General features: G+C 35.5%; 2 protein-coding genes across 3 annotated transcripts in view; one reads left to right on the plus strand and one right to left on the minus strand.

Moving 5' to 3' along the window:
• The first annotated feature begins 277 nt into the window (after positions 1-277).
• LOC145667867 (AMSH-like protease) lies at positions 278-1,438 on the plus strand. The gene has a single exon (XM_081735299.1). It carries the CDS (start codon positions 278-280, stop codon positions 1,436-1,438), a length of 1,161 nt encoding a protein of 386 aa, XP_081591425.1.
• Positions 1,439-11,173: 9,735 nt separating this feature from the next.
• Positions 11,174-22,500, minus strand: part of LOC145668802 (myo-inositol 2-dehydrogenase-like) — a 30,804-nt gene continuing 19,477 nt past the window's right edge. For both annotated transcript variants that reach the window (XM_081736969.1, XM_081736968.1), the window contains exons 6-9: positions 21,896-22,023; positions 20,085-20,308; positions 13,445-13,610; positions 11,174-11,442 (exon numbers count right to left, since the gene is read on the minus strand). In XM_081736969.1, the coding sequence (XP_081593095.1) occupies positions 11,306-11,442; positions 13,445-13,610; positions 20,085-20,308; positions 21,896-22,023 (655 nt within the window). In that variant the 3' untranslated portion in view covers positions 11,174-11,305. The remainder of the gene's footprint in view (positions 11,443-13,444; positions 13,611-20,084; positions 20,309-21,895; positions 22,024-22,500) is intronic.

Here is a 22,500-nt window from a genome sequence, read left to right on the forward strand (position 1 = left end):
TTGAACGAAAAGCGCTCAAATGTTTAAAAAAATGCCACTAGCCTATTTAATCTCTAAGTTCAGAAAAAAATGAAAAAGAGAAAGACAATCTTGTTAAGAGCTGAGTAGTTTCTAGCAACGTATTGTGAATTGAACTTATTTTTTTTAGTTTGTAAAGTTGTTCTCGCAGCCACCCATATTTCTGAATGTTTTTTATAACAAATTTGTAGTGGTTAAAAGCAGAGAAGCAGATATGAATCAAATGAACTTGAACATTTTTCCCCCTGATTTTCTAATTATGTCTCCACAACAAAGACTGGAGAATACTGACGTTCTTGGAGGTGAAGTAAATTATAATCCTAATACGCCAATTAAGAACTATTACAATGCAGGCCTCGAAATGCACAGGTTAGGTAAGGTGTATGTGGCAAAACAACAGTATGAGAATGGCTATATAATGCTTAGAAAAGTTCTAGTATTATTCTTGACACTAATTCCAAATCATCCCGAATACCATTTAAAATCCAAAAAGAAGAAACTAATTTATCAAAAGGTATATGATTTAAAGGACGAAATTAAAATTTTACGGAAATTGCTTTTTGATATTTATACCAACGAATATACTACATATCTACAAACACTTCGAACTCGAGCACAGACTAAATATTCAGCGTATTCGAAATATCGTCCGTCGCACCAGAAGACTTCTGTAATGGCACCCTCAAATTTTAGCAAAAATACCTCACTTGACAAATTACCTGCAGATTCCTTTTCCTTGTTCCTACCGGATTCAACAACAAAACATCTTATGGAGCAAGATAAAACAAAATTAGGAATTTCTGATAACTCTTCAACAGTTCTTAAAGGCGACTTATCTGAATTTTCTCTCTTATCAGAACGGAAAGGTTTTAGATTGGATGAAAAAGTAAGAAAAGATCTTCTGATTTTCCCTAAAAAATTCGTTACTATGTTTTCAACAGCTGTTCAAAACAACACAACCAGAAAAGAAATTGCAATGGCGTATTTATGCGGCAAACGACAAATAGGAGGTGTAATCCATATTTCTCACATGCTAATTCCCAAGCAAAAGGTAAATAATGTTACGTTTTGGGCATATGGTACAGCTGAAGTGCAAGATTACATTACACAAAAAGAACTATATATATACGGATGGATTCGCAGTCAGTTGCAACGAACGGCATTTATGACTTGTTTGGACCTCCATTCCCAGCATGATCTACAAAAATCAATTCCATCAGCAATAGCAGTCATTTGTCTACCTCTAAATAATTCTGTAATATTTACTACATTAACTGAACGCGGCATGGCAATAATTAATTCATGTAAGTCAAAGGTGTTTCATAGGCATAAAGAAACACTCCCATTATATGAATCTGCTACTAATTATCAAATAGATGAAACCGGATTGTATAATATTGAATTAGTAGATTTCAGATAAATGGGATGTACCTGCCAAAATGTCCCACTTTAAATTTATAGAAATTACTTATGAACCAAAAGTAGTAAGGATATAAAACTAAATTGCACGACACAGTAATGAATAACCTATGGTTCTACAAAAGAAGTGACTGTTGGAGATTAATTATAGTGACAATTTAGTTATAATTTTTCAATTTTCCTACTATTTCTTGATTTGTGTACTTTAAAAAAAATATTGTGTTTTATAAAACCAATATGGTATTTGTTTTTTAGAACATTTCTTTTTAAATTATTAAAGGCTCTTCCAAAATTTCTGTTATGTAAACAAAGGGGATTACCAAATTTCATGGAACTGAAAAGAGGATACCTCATTTCAAGCAAGTATTGGTATTTGAAAGTCTACAAAAGGGTTTATCTTGCCACATCACACACTAGAGTACAAATTGACTAGTTCAATGAATAAATTTCACCTCTAGTGCTTGGGATCTCAGGTTCGATCCCAGCTTGCGAAAGTGAACTTTGTGGTGGACAAACACCGTGTGCGTGGGTTTTCTCGGGGTTCTCCCGTTTCCTCCCACTTTCTTCATTCCACCATTGCATTCATTATTTCATAATCACCGTCTCCTTTAGCCTAGCCGGCATAATCGTTGGATGTAAAACTCAAAGATTTCATCTCATTTCATTTCAATGAATAAATTTAAATCTGTACACAATAAAAATTACTACTTTAGTTTTTATCCTTTGATATTGCTGCTGATAACCAAGGGTATATTTAACTTGATTTTCAATGGGTCCGATTTATTCATCCTGTTTTTTTTTTTTTTCCTTATTCCGAACCATTCTAACAATTGTGGATAAAGATAGTGAGAAAAATGTATTGCTTCTTGAAGGAGGCTCTTAAGGAAAGAGCAATGGGGTTTGAGGATAGTGGTTCAATATATAATTTCTCAATCCCTCTTCCCCAGAAAAATCCCTATGCCGTGGGATTTATCCCTCAATATGGCCTGAGGAACTGTCTATTACTAATATTTCATTTTCCATGCTAATTAGCGAACATTTCGGGAGCTCAGTCAGTTGTATACTCCTGATGCTTTTATTGTGTGGGCCTATTGTGGTAGAGCTATGTGAGCAGACTGTTATCGACCCTGCTCATCTTACCATCTCAGAATGTGGAGATTATGGCCTACAACGACAAGCTTCATGGTGCATTGCGGAAAGATTAGGTCTCTCATTAGTCGAAGTCTTTGGATACTGTTCGAAGTCAATTCACTCAATTAATGGCCACTGTTCTATTACTAGTGTGCCGGCTCTATCGGCAGACGAGATCTTGGAGACCAAGCCCACAGAGATAGCTAACATTTTGGGCCGACACTTTTCTTCTATCTCTGACTTGGCACACTATTTGATCAATTTAAATCGCTTTCGTACCGGTACCAAGAGGAATCCTTAAAATTTCCGTAGCTCCAGTTCGGAAGATTATAATCTTCCCTTCACAGTTCTTGAGTTTGACTCTTCCTTAGTGAGTTTTAAATACTGGTCCAGGGATTGATCATAAGATCTTACGATAGTTGCGAAATGTCTCTTGCGATACTCAGCTCGCATTATTGCACCTATTCAATCGTATCTGAGAATAGAGCACTTCCTCCCTCAGTGGAATGAACCTCTAACCCTTCTGATCTCAAAGCCAGAGAAATTTGCTACGACCCCTACGAGCTACAGACCATTGCTCTCAGGAGTTCTTTCTGTAAGCTCTAAGTGAATAGTGAACAAGAACCTGGAATCTGGAATCTGGTATCGTTTTGATTTGGAAACGGCTTGATACTACTTGGTGTTACAAAATTTTAATATTTTCCATCCTAAGCCCGAATCAGACTCGGGTTGTATGTTTATTCTAAAACGCCGGAGCCTGAGTGTAACTTGTTTTTTACGTAATAGCCCCTTTGTAACTTATTATGGGTTCCGGTAGGTTGTCGACCATATTAAATATTAACTGAGACTCAGTTCTTGAAGAAATACTATTCACTTGACATCCAGCGAAGAATAAACAAACTTTTGCAGGTTGATTGTTGTGATCAACTTTCTGCGTTTGACTGCAGCACCTTCGATAAAATAGTGGAATATTTTGTTTCGAAAACTGTTTAATTTTACAGTTGTCTTGTTTGAAGCACGTAAAATGAATGTAGAAGAAATACCAAAGATTTTAGAAGAGTACCGTTTAGATCCCGTTCAGAAGGTGAAATTAATGATTCAGATTTAGATCCTGATTTCGAAATTTAAAAAAATAAGTGAGTGCATGAGCAATGCCGTGCCGTGGAAAATCACGCCCGGGGCGAGAGTATACGACGGTGCCCTCCCCTCATACATATGAGTGAAGTCGACAAACCAGCCGCAAAACACCTCGAAGGTTGGTGCAAAGCGCAAGAAAATTTTCAAAAATAAACCCTGCCTTACCTTGATTTTTAGCACTTTTTATTAACCTTTCCTTCCATTTTATATATCTATTTTCTTTTTTCCTTCCGAATTTTGCGCTCCCGCTCGTCCCCCTCCCCCATGGCACATGGGAATACCCATATAAAAATATTTGTATGAGGCCTATCCAGAAAGTAACTCTCATAGCTACGAAACCGTATGTAACACGCAGCGACTGCGTTGACGTGAGAGAGTAAGGTCGTAGCTTGGCGCATGCGCAAACAGGACTTTCTCCCCTTGCTCTCAGAAGCGTCGTGGCAGTGGTTGAAGATGGAAGTGGTTTCTTATTCCAGCTCCCACCGCGTGTGAAGTGTGAGAAGTTATAAATTTTTTGAATGCACGGGGCACAGCGCCGATTGAAATCCACCGTCAGTTGTGCCAGGTGTATGGACCTAATGTCATGAGCAAGCAGATGGTGTGTTGCTAGTGTAGACAATTTGCAGCAGGACGCTAAAATGTGAATGATAAGGAGCGCAGTGGGAGGTAAACCGTCATCACAGACGACCTTGTGGATCTTGTTCGGGAAAGCATCATGCAGAATTGACGGTTCAAAATAATAGAACTCAGCAGTCAGTTCCCGAAGATTTCCCGCTCCTTATCACACACCATTGTCACTGCTCGCACTTCACACGCAGCCGGAGTATTATTTTTCTATTGTAATTTTTTTTCGTTTGTTCAAAAGTACATATTTCAAACACCAGTGGACCGAACTATCCCTTCTTACATCAGCAAATTATATATTCATAATAAAATCTAAAGTCCAAAAACTTGTTTGCATTGTTTTTAGCGCGTCTATTATTATTTAGCAATGTGTTATATTTTTTTAAGAAAGGCCTTAAAACCCCAGGATACTGAAATAAACAAGGTCAGATTAGCCTAGGATCGAAAGTGTTAAATGTTTCATAGCTGAGGTCTTTGTGACCATATAGAGTGAAAGCCATAAACAAATTTTCTGATTAACGTTATTTTAAGGTGTGTAGGGTTTTGGCATTATAATCGTACAGGAAATATTCTACCTACGAAAACTGTGATTATACATTCTTAATGTGTATGAGGTTGGAACAAAAAAGGCTGTATTCTATACGTACTCAGAAGACGTTGCTAAAAGTGGATCTGACGAGGTGTGTAACTTCACACTTGACTATATCCAAAAGTTAGCAGCCGAAGTAAAGAAACTGCATCTTTTTAGTGATGGGTGTGCAGATCAAAATAGAAACCATACGTTAAGGAGGATACTGACATTGATTAATCGTTTTCATGGTATCAATCAATATTACATTATACGCGGGCAAAGTCTTTTGCCCTACGATAAGAGCTTTGCTGTTTTAATATATATATACTATGTGATCAAAAGTATCCGGTCACTCCCAGAAATATATGTTTTTCATATTAGGTGCATTGGGGTGCCACCTACTGCCAGGTACTCATTATCAGCGACCTCAATAGTCATTAGACATCGTGAGAAAGCAGAATGAGGCGCTCCACAGAACTCACGGACTTCGAACGTGGTCAGGTGATTGGGTGTCACTTGTGTCAGAAGTCTGTACGCAAGATTTCCACACTCCTAAACATCCCTAGGTCCACTGTGTCTGATGTGATGGTGAAGTGGAAACGTGAAGGGACACGTACAGCACAAAAGCGTACAGGCCGACCTCGTCTGTTGACTGACAGAGACTGCCGACAGTTGAACAGGGTCGTAAAGTGTAATAGGCAGACATCTATCCAGACCATCACAGGAATTCCAAACTCCATAAGGATCCACTCCAAGTACTATAATAGTTAGGCTTGGGGTGAGAAAACTTGGATTTCATGGTCGAGCGGCTGCTCACAAACCACACATCATGCAGGTAAATGCCAAACGACGCCTTGCTTGGTGTAAGGAGCGTAAATATTGGACGATTGAACAGTGGAAAAACGTTGTGTGGAGTGAGGAATCACGGTACACAATGTGGCGATCCGATGGCAGGGTGTGGGTATGGCGAATGCCCGGTGAACGCTATCTGTCAGCGTGTGTAGTGCCAATAGTAAAATTCGGAGATGGTGGTGTTATGGTGTGGTCATGTTTTTCTTGGAGGGGGCTTGCACCCCTTGTTGTTTTGCGTGGCACTCTCACAGTGCAGGCTTACATTGATGTTTTAAGCATTTTCTTGCTTGCCACTGTTGAAGAGCAATTCGGGGATGGCGATTGCATCTTTCAACACGATCGAGCACCTGTTCATACTGCACGGCCTGTGGCGGAATGGTTAAACGACCATAACATCCCTGTAATGGACTGGCCTGCACAGAGTCCTGCGTTGAATCCTATACAACACCTTTGGGATGTTTTGGAACGCCGACTTCGTGCCAGGCCACACCGACCCACAAATTTAAATAGAAAAACTGCCCATCAGGAAGTTTCGTTTTCTCAAAATCAGCTAATGAAATGTTCCCATCTTCAAATGACACGTTCAATTTTCCCTGTTGTGTTACTAATATTACTATTTTAACAGTTTTTTTATGTATATTTTGTTCTTTTAGTCTTTATAACCCCTGTTTTAATGCTTAAAGTTTTTTCTTTTGTTTTATTCTTTTAATTTGTAGAAGTTATACAAACTACACGTTTTACAAAATTTTATTTTGAATTTTTGTTGCACAACGTATGTGGGTCATTAATCTTATTCGGACGGGAACGATTAGCCTAACTGCTAATGTCCCCATTAGACCTGTCATCAATCAGCATGACAAAAGTGAACTCAATGCAGACCTGAAATATAAAACATGACAAGTTATATGACATCATCAGCAGTACCAACCTGAAAATATAACATGACCACTAGTCGTTTGAATACTTGGCTGATTAGGTACGACACAATTCTTGTAGGATTGTGTAAGCTCATTTAAGAGATTACTTGTAATAAATAACTTGTTTTGATTTATTTCTCTTTAAAATCCCGCACATTCACTATATTTTAAAAAATCGCCCAGATGCAGTATTTTTCAGGAAAAAGAAAATAAGACATGTCCAGAGAAAAGAGGACAGTTGGTAACCTTCTTATACATATGCTGCTTTGTTTTAATAAGCAGAAAGATTCACAAGGTTTCATACGTGGGCAAAATTTGAGCTTCTGTAATAAAATTTAATTTTATGCATTAAATGTAACACATGTAATTATCTTGCCTTTTTGGAGTTTTCTTCTTGCATCTATTTACTCAACGTAATTAGTAGACTTCTGAGCTGGATTGTGAAATCTTACGTTTTCACATAAGTTTTACGTTTTCCTGGAACATTTTACGTTGTGTGTTTTTCTTTTCTCCCTAAAACAAGTTCTTTCTTTTTAAAATAAATAAAAGAAATGAATATATGTTGGTTATTGTAATCTACCAGGCAATAAGAAGTCACAAGTTTTGTTGCGACAGATTCCTGCTGCTCTATTGCCATGTAGAACAGAGCCCCCTTAAATTTTTATTGCCCCCCTTGTACAGTCACCCACATAAGTACCTGGACCCCTGACCGTTATAATTCCATCACTTGGGGTCCAGGTACATATGTGGGTGACTGTACAAATGTCTGAATTCAACACTGGCCTTGACCATATCGTATTAAAAAATCGATCGTGGTATACTGATCAATAACAGAAGCTATTGTGAGCTAATATAAGTGGTTTTCACTTTCGAAATGTCCTGCAAAGATTTTTGAAAGTTTAAAAAAGGAAGTGTGATTGTTTGTTATATGGTACAAAGTTTTCATTAAAATACAGTTACAAGGCAACAAAGATTTATGTAATATACTTGATTGGTTGGATTTAAATCCAGCGTCCTTTTAAGTAGCAAGGCTATATGAGAGGACCTACAGCTCAATATGGGATCCAAACCTCATGAGCTCCCACCGAGAATTGCAAGATATTCTTTTGTGTTTTATGTGTTGGAATTTTTTTTAAAATGAAATTGCCCCAGTATTCAATTAAAATTATTGTACCTTACTAGGTAAATTCTGAATATCACATATCCTACCACCGAAAAATCGTAAATCTCTCTGACAAATCTGGCAACCCTATTTCTGAGTCAGTATAGCAAGTTTAAGATAGCCCATTCATTTTCCCCTGATTCAAAAGGGGTACATGGAAACTAAATAGCACATACCCGAAGTGAAAGACTAAGATTTAGGATTAGGAATAGTACCAGTGTAGTGCGTCGTTCAGCGAGTTTGCACCAGTTTCCCTGAACTAGTTGTTGAAATTTCTCAGGTTCACGGAAGGATTTTGATTTTTTTTGTGAAGAGTCAATAGTTTTCTAAAACAAAAATATCCCGAAATATCAAAGCCGAAAGAAAAATTGATCGAACATATAATGAAAATTAATAATAATTAATAATGAAAATAAGTTTTACTGTTGTGAATTTCGTGCAAAGAGAAAATGTAACTTCTCATAATATAAATAATCTCTTGATAGTAAATTTATAGGAAAGATTTTAGAAGAGTGGAATGCAACGCCATACATCATACAGTTATCAACTGTCGGACTAAGAAGAAAGGAGTGTTCGGCTATTCTAAACATCAACTATCCTTTTGGTTTCTTCTTAAAACATTGACCCTACCCTGATGAATCCATCAGTCCTTGCCATTGGTTTCAAGTACTGTGAGTTTTGGAAATATGATTTTCGAGAAAGATGAAGAGAAACATAATAATTAAGAAGATTCAACGTTATGCTGAGAGACCAACAATTATGAAGTATGGAATTCATGATCTACAAGCAACTACGTGGTATTAGCAGAAGTACATATGCAGAATCTCAGTTTTAAAAGGCATCCATGCTCCAAATTCAGTGTTTTTATATCGAATGGTTTCGAAAATCGACAACTTAAATGTTCAGTTTCGAAATTTATATGTGCAAATGAATTGTGTGTTTACATTCTATATAAAATAGTCTCTATATCCAAATTTAGTGCATTTATACCCAACGGTATAAAGAAGCATGTACTAAAAATAACATTTCCGTTTACATCCCCCACTCCTAGTTACACTGACACGTTTGAGGTGGAATTTTTAAGATTCGTTCAAGTGAGTGACATGTTTGCATTACGAGTATGTGTATAAAATGCCCCATACATCAAGTTTTTTGACTGTGTATTTAATTGTTCAAATACCAGTCTCCTCGTCCCCCCTATTTGCACCATTTTAATTTCGTCCAAGTGAATAATATATTGGTATTTCCTGAAGTGAGGAGGTCTATTCACAACGGGAAAATTTTGCCTTCAAGTCTAAAAAATTTTAAAAAGAAAGAAAAGAAAAAAGAAAATGTCATAAAAGTGTTTTTTTTTTTTTTTAAATAATAAATTTCTTGCACATCTGTTTCCTCTATTGACAAATTCCATAAAATCAACGGGAAAGAAAATTAAAGAACGTAAAAGTAGCTGTGAATCATCCAGTTGAGGGACATATTTGCTAACATGTATTTGAGCTTTTTTTGATGTCGAACTGTTCTTTGCGACCCGTATCAATAATCATTTATATTCCTCAAATTCCCCACCTACTTGTTCCATCTATCTACTGAGTTGTCATTACAACAGTGTATTCGATAGCTATAACTATGTAAATATCCTCAAAACTTTTCCACGTTCCTTGAGAAACAGGTACAAAGACACTTATACCACTGTTATCAAAAATCCCCTCTACTTGTAATTGTTATCATTACATATTTTTCAATCATTCTTTATGTTTTATCTTATTTTTTATTAATTTCTACATTGCATGTTTTTATATTTTCTCAATTCTCTTTTGTAATTTTCTTATGATTTTGCATAAGTATAAATTTCCTTCTTCATATATTACTTCTTCTGTCCTTTGTACTCTTAACGACTAACTCGTTCTATGAATTTTGTCTTCCTTTACTTTATTCCCTAACATGGAACCTGTTTCACAAAGATGTATCGTAGAACTGATCAAAATCGTAAGTTTTGCAATTGAATATCAAATTGACAAATTAAAGGTTACACCACTAGTATTTAGAAAGTTCATTTATCATTATTTTAGTGTATGTGCTTCATAATACTTTAGAATTTGTAAATACACTTCTAGAACTTTAAGATTTTTGAAATGGGTCCCTGACAATACTATTACATGGGTTCCTGACAATACTATTACATGATTATTTGCCAAAATGGTGCCTTATTGGACAGTTCACAGCTACTTTTTGAGTTTTTTTGTTTTCTTCCTACTTCCAATCCTGCCAATCACAACACGTCCGTGTTTTTACCCTTTTTTCATCCCCATTATTACTCCACCAATTATTTCATTACTATTCAACTTCGTTAATCACCTGTCTTCTTTAGACCAAACTATAGTGCTGCCAAAATGTCTTGAGCCGTAGCAAAAGTGTGAACTAAAGCTCACACCCACGCGTTGAGCCAATAAGTATTCGGCCGCTGCTAAACGAGAGAGCCTTGCAGCCGTCTACACGAAAGGGAGTGGAATTCCTTCAGCCGATAGCAGCGCCTTTAGCGGAAGATTAGGTATCAAGTCAATGTGGTATATCCATAGCATTTTCGTTTCACATCATTTTTGGTTTCTCCGCAATCTAATGAAGCATATAGAGAAAGCACTCACATTACATGTTTTTCCTTTCTTTCGTTTAGTGTTGTACGTTTTCACATTGTTTGGTTATTCATTTTCCATGACCGTTTTCGGAGATATATATATAGTAGGACGTCGATAATCCGAACGTCAAAAATCCGAAACGTCAAAAGTGGTCCCTAGATGCTTTTTACATTTTGTCTTAGCACTAGCGATAAACAAACAATAAAGTTGTCCGTCAGCGTTGTGTGAAGTCAGTGCTTTTACAAAAGCTCATTCATATGTAATTGTTTGTCATACATATTTTTATTTTTCATTATGCCTATACAAGTTAAGTTTTAAGTGTGAGTTACACTAAATTACAGTGTAATTTAGTGTATGAGCAGGTTCTTCAGAAACATTAAATGTAAGTAGCCTTACGTACGGTATTGTAATTACTGTAGTACTGTATAACTACTGTATTGATAAAAGAGCATACCGTGCAGTATATTTAAGCCTAAATGATATTTTCTTGTTCATTTTCGAAAATCCGAACTACCTGTAGTCCTAATTAGTTCGGATTTTCGACTTCCTACTGTATATAGCTTAGTACTCCAAAGACTTTTCCGTTCAAACACATCTTCTTATGTTGTTTACTTCTTTAAAAGATACATAAACAAGTCACTGATTTGCTAAAATGTCTTCCTTTACTAAAAAATGGAGGAAAAAATTACTTTCCAAATAAGAAGTCAGTAGATAGTTTCATTAAAAGAAAATATATATTACTAGAACTATCAAATAATAAAGGGGTGAGTTTATACGAGTCTTCTATTAAAATTTTATTTTATTTCATATACTTTCATTTTTTATACTTTTTCCCTTTTCGTTATTACTTTTGTGGTGGTAGTTCGTTTGGACTCCAATTAATATCGATGAAACGACCGGAGGCCAGAGACTCCTCACAAGCTGTTGCAATACGAGTGACAGCCATTGTTTCTTTTCCTGTCACTTGTGGTTCCACTTTCCCTGCAATAAACAAATGAAAATAAATGAGGACATAAGCAGAAATTCAACCATGCGAAAAACAAGTATGTCTGAAAAACAGTAATTTTATTGTTTTACCCGAATTTAGTTCTTTTACAAAAACAATGTACAACAAATGCTTCAAGTTACAAGTTATGAGTTAATTTTCAATACTTAACGAGCTATTAGTAAGTAATAGCTGACCAAAGTAGCCTAAAAAATAGAACTCCATTAAGTTGGTTATGAAAAGAAAAGTTACATTTTCTTTAAGACCCAATAAACAACCAAATTTTAAAATGGAACAATTTATGACTTGAAGAAGATAGTAAAGCTGAAACGGCCGTTAGTTGTATGAAAACGCTGAAACACATAATGATGTATATATTGTGTATTAGCTTATCGAATAGGACATATATATATGGAGCAAGGTCACGGTTCTTTGTGGAAATATTTTCGTGTTTTTGGTGTCTGAAACATTGCTTCATTTTTGGTCTTTAATTCATCAACCTCATGCAAATCATATGAGGAGAATTCAGGGTTTTGGGCTGGATGGGCTATGATATTCAAATGGGGTACTACAGATTGGGTGGGACGTTGCGTTATCATGGAGGATATTGTCTCTTAGATGACATAGTCTTGATCTCCTACCACAACGATGATATGTCCTTATGATGTATCTACTCCATGAATTGCATAAGTAGAGATCCACTATGACCAAGAAAAAGCGTTGTTACCAGCTTTCGTCATTTTTCTGCCACATATACTTCTTTTGGCATTTATAGATTACCTTATAAATGCCAGTAAACACTTCAAACCGAAAATCATTTTCCAGTGTTTACTCAGGGTGTTAACCCGGGAACACATAGGGGGGTGCTCACGCACCCCACTCGGTGTTTAAACAGTGTGGAAATAAGGAATATGCCACTGACGGTGCTACCCTCTTGTGTATTCCTAGTTTATCATCTGACTGCAGCAGAGAGGGGTGCGCCGTTCCATTGCACAGAAAAAGTTTAGTCAGAAGTCGGAAAAAGTGTGTTATTTTGCTGTTTGGGGTGTTGTGGCACCCCGCCTATGTGTTCACGTATATATATTTTTTGATACGTCACTTTCATTAGAGATAAGACATTGAGTGTAGGTTGGCTTTACAATCATGTGGACTTGCAAGGCTTCATCCTCGAAGGTGAATAGCATGGTACTTTTTAGAAATGCTACGCAGAATAGGGGAATGTCCTTCACACGACAACATCTATTGCGTGAGTTGGGAATGCAGCTAGTGACTCCCCATATGCAAAACAGGCTCAGGAACCCCCTTTCAACTCCTCCTTCAACCATGATCAAAGAAGTACTTGGTGTAGAAGATGACGTAGGACAGGCTCATGTACCTACACCAAAGCAAGGCAGGTGTTACTTGTGCCCGAGATCTGCAGATAGGAAGACAAAATCATTCTGTACCGGGTGCAGCAAGCCAATTTGCGCTGAACACAAGAAGTTTGTTTGTGGCAACTGTGTGTAATCAAAACTGAGGTGTACTTCAAGAAATTATTCATTAAATGCTTCTTAAGAAAGGTGAAAATGTGTTTCTTTCAAAAATTAAAAAAAAAAATCTACAAGAGATCCACATATACTTATGGGGTGCTAGAGCACCCCACTATGTAAGCACGTGTGTAAAATTTCCCTATGTGTTCCCGGGTTAAAATGCTATGACGAAGGATGTCGCTTGATATTGTGAAAAATGTTGATGATTCTAATATATCATTCTCTCTTTGTACTGACCCATCTGGTGATGAATAGGTATTTCTTAATTAGACAATGTCAGTATTTCGCTAGCAAAATCTCCGTGACTATCATCTCTTTCCTGCCACATCTTTGCTGCCAGAGCTCTGAGTTGAAGACGTCTAAACTAAACAGTGAAAAGGAATGTGAAAATATTAAAAGTCAGACATATTAATTTCTCTTGCAAATGAAAGGCTGAGAAAAGTTACGGAGAATGCTTATAATTTTTTACCTTGCACTACATCCAAGAAGTGATCCAGCTCAGTAAAATACGCCTCTCTGTAGCGAGATGGAAAAGAATGCCACATTGGGACTAAACTTTCTGCCTCTTCTTTATGAGCAACAATACCCACTGGTCTTTCGTTGGCAGATATTAACATTCCTCCACTTCCAAATACCTAAGGAAAAGGTAAAATTCTATTTAATGAAGCAATAAAAATTTTTGAGCCAAATATTTCTTACTTTAGCTCTTTAATAGACAGATCTGATACATATCACAATAAAACAGATGACTTCATATGTTACTGAGAACTAAGACGAAGAAAATTTGATGAGAACCTATTAGGTTAAGTTCAGAATATTGTTTAATAAAAAGGTTACTGCAGGCATTACTTTTAAAGAAGCTACGTTCTTCAGAGAGATCTGTAAATTCCGGCTGTTACATGTACAGGGTGATTATATATAATTCATCGCAAATGTACTACAGAAAAATGTGTAGCATATAAAATAATAAATGATACATGAAAATGTACAGAAACTATCCAAGTTTCATACACACTGTTACAAATGTTCAATGGGATTTCTTTCGTTACACAACACATGTATATGCGGAATCTAGTTCGCCCCATACGTGCTCTAGCACATCGCTACTAATGATCGTAAATGCAGCTGTAATGTGATCCTGAAGCTCACTCAAAGTTGTTGGTAATGAATGCACATACATTGCGTCTTTCACATGCCCCAAACTATCTTCGGAATGCACGCTGCACACTGGTCCAGAATCAAATTCTAGGTGGCCAAAAACGAAAAAATAGAAATGCAATTCTTAGGCGCAATTTGTGCTACAGTGTTTCTTTATTATATACCTGAATAATTCTGTACATTTTTAAGTTTTCTTCTCTTCGCCGCATGGCGCCACTGTCGCTGAAAGAAAGAGCAACGGATGACGCGTTCGCTTAGTCATGATTTTCATAGTTGTTGTGACTGTGGCTTGTCGTTTACGAGTCGAATGTAAGCCTTTTGCGATTTTCTTTAGTTAATAAGTTCCTAAAGCTTATATAATTTGTGTAATCAGTTTGCTTTTTTGTCAAGTTGCTTTAAAGGATGGACGAGTGATGTAAACACATAGTGTTTTTGTTTACATTTCGTAATTATTAGACTGAGAGAAAAAAGTGCCTATTACTGCCAAAAGATTTCGACATTTTCATATTGTTTTGTCAATATTAAGTGCAGTGAAGTGGGTTTCGTTGCCGCCGTGCGCCGCCGGTGTCAGATAAATGGACATAATGCAGCTATAGGTGAAAACCGCGAGGAAAATTATATGTAATCGACTTTGTATGATTATTGTTTAAAACTGTGTGACATAAATCTTTTTTTATATTATTTGATCATGGAAGAAGTTCTTACTTTTAAGACTCTTTTTGAGCAGTGGAGGAACCAAATTAACCTACAGGGGCCTGCTACAAGAGCCACAAGGGATTATCTTGTCGCCTATATACAAAATTTGAACACAGGTGTAATCGACGAAGAACTTTTAACATCAAAAGTAGCTAACTTTTGTGCAACACTACACAAATATTGGAAAACAGCAGATCACAGCAGAAACAAATTTTTAGTGAAACATTCGGAGTGGCTAGAAACAAAATTCGAGATAAAACCGAACGTTGCAGCGTGTCCTGGAAGACCTTCAAAGAGTTTCGAGGAAAGTAGTGAGCGCTCGAAAAGGCGAAAAATACAAAAATTGAAAGGTGATGTGTCAGTGGAAGAAGCGACTACTTTGTCAATGTCTTATCTACGAGACGAGGGAAAGCGAGCAGCCGCTGATTTGTTAAAAGATGTGTTGCAAGGTTCGCCTACGAGACCTATAAAAATCAGAAGAGCATACAAACAAAGCGTGGATAGGTCAACCGAAGTGACTCAATACACAGATGACCAAGCCCTGGCATTGGTGATGGATGGGAAGTTGTCAAAGCATAGCTATATCACATTACGAAAAGGGGCCATAGAACATAATTTGAAAAACTTTTACCCTCCGTACAACAAAATAGTGGAAGCAAAAAATCGCTGCTATCCTGAAGGGATTGAAGTGAGTCTAGAAGGAGCCAGAATTCCTCTTCAAAAGTTATTGGATCACACTGCCGTAAGGCTTATAAAAATAGCAGACTGGACAACAGTGGAAGCACTCCCCCATTTAGAATTAAAGAAAGTGGTTTTAACTGTAAAATATGGCTGCGACGGTAGCTCAGGACACAGCGAATACATGTATGTACCTCCAAAAAATGTACATTCTAATGAACTCCTGCCAGACGATAAAGGTAAACCTCTGGCAGCCGACACGATGGGACAAAAGGAGAAAGGAAAAGGGGGGAGAAAACGACCATATGCACCAGAAGAAACTCCGGATGCAGCACAAGACCAAGATGAAGCACTGGATATCGACGATGAACATGAAGAAGGTGACTAAAACTTCAAGTCTGCAAAGTGGAAATCTGTTTTTATTTTCTATGGTCCCTTTAAAACTTGAGGGTACTTTAAGTAATGAAGAACAGCAGAGGTCATCTGGATCAATGATAGGCCATCGTCAACAAAATTGTGCCGTCCTATAAAATTTATATATGTTAAAGAAACTGCCGGTGATTAAAAACCAAGTGAATCAAATGAAAGCAGAAGTAAATGATTTAGTTCCTTTTCAAGTGTATGTAGAATTCCAAAATAATCTTATTTTAGTTGAATATAAGGTCCTTTTTACTATGATAGACGGAAAAATTATAAATGCATTGACAAACACTGGAAGTCAAATATGTTATATTTGTAAATGCACACCGAAAGAGATGAATGATTTACAAAATTTAAAAAAATTTAATATTAATCTTGAAACCTTAGAGTATGGTTTATCTCCTCTTGACAGTTGGATTAAATTTTTAGATTTAGTGTTAAAAGTTTCGTATTAAAAAAAAAAAAAAAAAAAAAACTTAAAAGCTCCGACAATAAGAGGAGCTACTGAAGCTCAGCGACAGGAAATGAAGATGATCAAAAAAGAAATTCAGACCCGATTCCGGAATGAAACAGGCCTACACATAGATAAGGTGCTAGCAGAAAAAGTCGGGACTTCTAATACGGCAACGTTGCCCGACGTTTTTTTCATAATGTTCAACAGTCTTCAGATATAACAGGATTTGATGAAGATTTGATTCGAAGATTTGGAAACATAATGATTGCAATTTCAAGTGGAGAGGTTATCAATGGAGAAGCCTTCGCTAAATATACAGAGGAAACGGCAAGGAGATTTGTCAATCTATACGGGTGGTACAGAATGCCTGTTAGCGTTCACAAGATTTTAATGCACGGAGCCGAAGTTATTAAAAGCGCCATCTTTCCAATAGGTATGTTATCGGAAGAAGCTCATGAGTCTTGCAATAAAAAATACAAACAGTTTCGTATGCATCATACTCGAAAAGATTCATGCATGCATACCACGACAGATTTAGTTCATCGGTTACTCGTGGATTCAGATCCAGTAATAACCACCCTTAGGAGAGCAACAAAAAATAAGCGTACAACTCTACCGGAGGAGGTAAAAGCTCTGCTGTTGCTCCCGAAAGAGTCAGACACGAGAACAGAAGGAGATAGCAGTGAGGGTGAAGAACTATGAACAATCCGAGGACGAAGAAAATATTTTGGACAGCTGAATAGACGATGATTTATGTGATATATTTTTTCTTAGTTAAAATTCTTTAGTGATCTTCATTATCTCATTTTAGAATAAATTATCTTACTTCAAATTGTTTGTTTACTTTCTAAAACTTATTGTTGCAGTTTTCAGTAACATTTATTTATTTTCAATAACCTTAACTCATATTCAAGGAGCCATATAGTTAATTTTACGAATAGTCCGCCATCTTGGATCCGCCATTTTGAATTTTAAACAAAAAACCGTTATCAGATTTGAAATCAGCGACCCCGAAACCCCCCCGACACTCACTCTTGAGCGATAGAAGGAAATGTTTCAATTGTCCGCCATCTTGGATCCGACATCTTGATTTTTTAACAAAACTTTACCAGATTTGAAATCAGCAACCCTGAAAACCCCTCTGTAGCAAGTTTTAGCCACCAGCTATTTGAAATGAATTTTGGCCACCTAGAATTTGATTCTGGACCAATGTGCGCTGTACGGTAACAACGGAGAAACACTTCTTATACTCCAAAATACAGAATGCTTTCTGCTGCATAGACACCGTTTTGGAAACTAGGCTTTAATTAAATAATAAACTAATGGAATAATAATAACAATTTTATTATGAAATCAAGATTTTGTGACAGTTTCGCCAACTAAATATATGGCCTCATCAGACACAATTATCATTAGTTTATAGTTTTATAATAAAATTGGTTTGCTTTGCTCAATGATTAATTTATTATATAATTATTAGTATATAATAGGCAAAGCTGGCATATAAAGAATATTTAACTAGTGTTGTGCTGCATTATTGCTACAAGCCAAGGTCACGAATATGAGAAGTAAAACTTAAATGTATTCTTTCGTTTTATCATTAGTACAGACATATTGTATTAATAGTTATTGACATATTTCATTTGAAATCCTGCTGAATTATTTATAATCACCCTGTAATTTTTTTCGTGTAATAGGTATTTGAAGTTATTACTTTAAACCTTGCTAATTGAAAGTTAACTGTTTATATAAATATTTAAACGTATTCCAACCAGACGTGCGCATATCCCGATAGTCCACGACGAACCCCACCCTAAATTCTTATGAATAAAAAAAGTAATAATAATGGACATTTGAATTTGTAATATAATTATTATTAAAGTCTAAATTGAATAAAAAGCTAAAAAATATTTGTAATTTAGTGAGTAAATTATATATCGACATGAAAAGAAGCAAACTGTAATCACGAAAATAACGCAAAATAAATAAATAAATAAATAAATAAATAAATAAATAAATAAAAACACTTAAATTGGAGGGAAAATGTAAAACAGCTTTACCTATCCTTAGGGATATCTTAGCTAATCGCTATTCACAAATGTATATAGGCTCTTGAACATTATTTAGCTTGTCTTATATACTGTACAAATTTTAGTAATGCACAAATATATGATAAATTCAGTATCAAATCAATGCTGTTAAAGTATTAGTAATTAAACGCAGAGGACATCTCTCTTTCTCTCTGTTACTTTCTAAACCTTGAGATGGGAACTTAACCAAATTTTTTCGAATCTATCGAAATCCTTCATCAGAGGGTGTTTTAAGGAAGAAAGACAGCAAATCATTTTTAAACTCACTTGCTGAGTGGTTCTGACCTTTCATATTACTCTGCATTTCATGGTACGGATTTGGGTTAAAAAGTGTTCTAGTATAAATTATACACCTTTCATACAGATTTTAGTTGCTAACCGGTTTCAATCCTTGAATTAATTTTCTGACTCTAAAATTTGATTCATGATTCACCCTTGTGAACACCTCTATTCCAAGTATCTTATTCATAAATAAACAAATAAGCTTATGTTGAAAGTATTATTTTTCTTGTAGTTAACATCAATTGAATCAATAATTTTGTTAAAAAGTTCATTAAAAAAAATGCTCATTATGATTTCTATGTTGCATTTAGTATCACATTAGTAAATCTTAAAAAAAAAATCATAAAATGTTAATGAATACAAGTATTTAACATAACAGATTCCGGCTCTATATAATACTATTAAATTAATAACGTTAAACAAAGAACATTGTTGTCACTTCGAGTATTTAATAGAATAAGTTTTGTGTGTAATACTATTAAATTGATTATGAGAAACGGAAGCATTTATTATATTGAAACAACATTGGTTACATTAACCAGTCAAGTCCTCATAAGCATAAATTTAGAAGGGTGAAACTACTTGTAAATAACCTAACATAAAAACCATTAAACATGTTAATGCGCTGCTATTTGATTTAGATTCCTTAAAGATGCACAGAGGTATTTACGACAACATATGTGTTACTTGTTTATGAACAAGCAATAACACCAATAGTTCAAACAAAAATGAAAACTATTGTAACTTCGAGTATTTAATAAAGCAAGTTCAATTTTGTGTGTAACACTAGTAAATTGATGAAGAAAAACGGATTGTTTATTTATTATACAACCTTTTTCTTTTCCATAAAATCTATTTAGACATATACAAGTGGAGAAGCATGTTTCGTTTGATATATGCGGCCCACAATAATGTGTACGAAAGATACATTTGAAATATGAAATTTTGGTTTGTTCCTGCGATATTGTTAACAATGTTTACATAATATACTCAAAGTAATCGTCTGTTCCTACTCCTCTATAGGGCTACACAAAATAAGATTATAACAGGGCCAATGACTGCATTCGAGGTTTGATAACAGTAAGTAACAGCGTTATGTAGCTAAAACAAATATGTATTCGAACTAGAAAAATTGAGAAAGATAATTGAGAGATTTAATGAAAAAGAGCACACAAAATTGTATTTAATAGAAGCAGAAGTCCCTCTAGTAGAAGTATCCAAGTGGTTATATCAAAAACAAGCACTTGAAACTATAATACATTATTTTACACACATAAAATAGTGTACATACGAAGCAGATTACTTAATCACTATTTTCCCTTTGTGTTTACCTCAAGTCTCTGGTCATAACCATAAAAAGCACAGCGACTTAAATCAATAACTCCGATAGTTCCACTGGGGAACTTGAGGACAATGGCCACAGTATCCACATCATTAATGGCTGCTATTTCTGGAATATGTGTGTGTGCAGCCGCAAAGACTTGTGTAGGGTATTCACCAAGGACCCAGCAGATTAAGTCGATGTCATGAACAGCACAATCATGAAACAAACCACCTGTCAGAGAAGTAATAAAAAAAAAAACACTTATTCACAAGGACAAAGAAATTATTTAATTATAAATTTCGATATTATATTATAGTTAACTGTAAATCCAGGTTGGTTATAAGAATGTTATTTCAATTACGTTTCCTTAGAAAGTTACTTACTCATATAAAATTGTAGCACAGTTTCATATTAATAGTGACAGGTACAGTCAGAATAAATTTGTTTCTTTAAGAGAACGTTTGTTAATTATTTGTTAATAATGATAACAATAATAAAACGTATTAGATCAACATTGACTAATATAAAGGGCTGTTTAGAACTGATTAGTGTAGGTGAGTGATGTCGATGGCAATAGCCGAGTGGACTCGGTCGTTTGATTTGGAATCATAAGATGCAATCCACTGGGAGGTTCAAGTGCCTCGGAATTTTTAACAATCCTCGATCTTTCTGTGTTCGTGTCCCTGTCATATTTGGATTACGTGGAATTTACGGAGGATTACCATAAAGACAAGTGTCCCGGTTGGGATGATTTTTTAAAAATGGTTAACGCTTTGGATTTTTCAAGCAGAGATCCGGGTTCAAATCCCGGTAGGTCCGAACTTTTCAACACGCTTCAATTTCAATCCATACTCAGTGTGATAAGCAAGATGATCTTCTGTGGAAAAGGAAAGAAATGTTAGAATGACGAGAATGGAAGGGGATTGGAGTAGGTCCATGAACGAAGACAAAGATTGACAAACTTACTCGTATTTCATTCAGTTGTTCCAGATTTGATGTTTTCAGTTTATTTCAACCGTTTTCTAACTCATGTATATTTCACTGTTTTTTCTTTCTTCTCACATATAGTGTGTAATGAAATAATACATGAGACATTATACACACAGCGAGTTATAATGTCTTTAATATCCCATGCCACTCACTGGACAACACGCTCTAAACAATAAATAGTTAGAATCAAGTTTTAGCACCGCGTTCAGTAACAAGGTTATATAAAACGTGGATCTACAAATTGACATGTTATGTGAACTACATGAGCTGTTATCTAGATGCGAACCCGGGTCTCTCACGCCAAAGGTACCAAACAATATAGATTAATCTTAAAGAGGATTTCTTTTTTTGTGCATCAATTGCACAGCAAAAGCCTGTTTCAGTGCTTCACATGCTTACGAACTGTTTGGAAAATATCTTTCTGATACAAACAAAAGTGCTGGATCGATCTAATGGAGTTATAGCAGTCAACGGTTCAAGTACTTTTGTAGCTGACTGTACATAGTACATCGAATAAGCATTACTTGTTAGAAATTGTAAATGAAGTTGTATCTACTAGAACACAGTTAAAGGAAGTATTTATTAGACATTACAGGTATAATAGTGTATCTGGAGTTTAGCAAATATATTACTAAATATTATTCATATTTCTGATAATGTTTTCAATTATAAAAGAAAGGAAATCAAACTTTCTCAATGCTACTAAAGAAAACGTATTACAGTCCTAATATTTGTGCGTTTATTACCTGAGGAATTGTGATAAGTTGCAGAAAATTGATGTGCTTACGCTTACTACCTGAGGTTATAGAAAGTAGATGTGCTTGTTACCTGAGATCTTGAGATAGTTTATGGAAGGTAGCGGACAATCCCTGCTGCATGTCTTAATTGTTTGGATATGACCAACTTCTCCATTTCTAACACGGTCATGAACTTGACGGAAAGACGGATCAAATCTCCTGGAATCAAACAAATTATATTTGTAGTAGCAGTAGCAGAATTTCATCAAGGCCGAAGTTCTTAAGTTCATATCATTCCAAGTGTCTTAGTATCTTAATATGATAAATCTTTATTTTTGTATAATGTCTTACCCAAGGGGGATGGAATAAAACCCCGGAACCTCCCGTTGTGTACGCCACTGTATAGTACTAATGGTGATAATAATTTTTGTACGTAACTATTAATCATTAATAATTTATGTTTGTTACTATTAAATCATTTTTCAAACAGCCGTTTAGATAACTCATGACTTCTCTGTTTTACTAGTTTTCCTTCTATCAGAGACAACTCTCTGTCCCTCATGCACCTGACCCTCGAATTATCATCTTCAACGGTTCGCATCAGTAACTGCCAAGTCTCTAAAGGAAATTTTCCCAACGTATTTTATAGCACATTCTATTGCCAGCGACCTTCATATGTAATTTCTGGTTTGTAAT

This window comes from Thermobia domestica, chromosome 13 (genome assembly GCF_964235325.1).
Source record: "Thermobia domestica chromosome 13, izTheDome1.hap1.1, whole genome shotgun sequence".
Classification (NCBI taxonomy): Eukaryota; Metazoa; Arthropoda; class Insecta; order Zygentoma; family Lepismatidae; genus Thermobia; species Thermobia domestica.

Bases quoted from the DNA above. Each gene is read 5' to 3' on its own strand.
- LOC145667867 (XM_081735299.1), top strand. From the start codon at position 278: ATGTCTCCACAACAAAGACTGGAGAATACTGACGTTCTTGGAGGTGAA.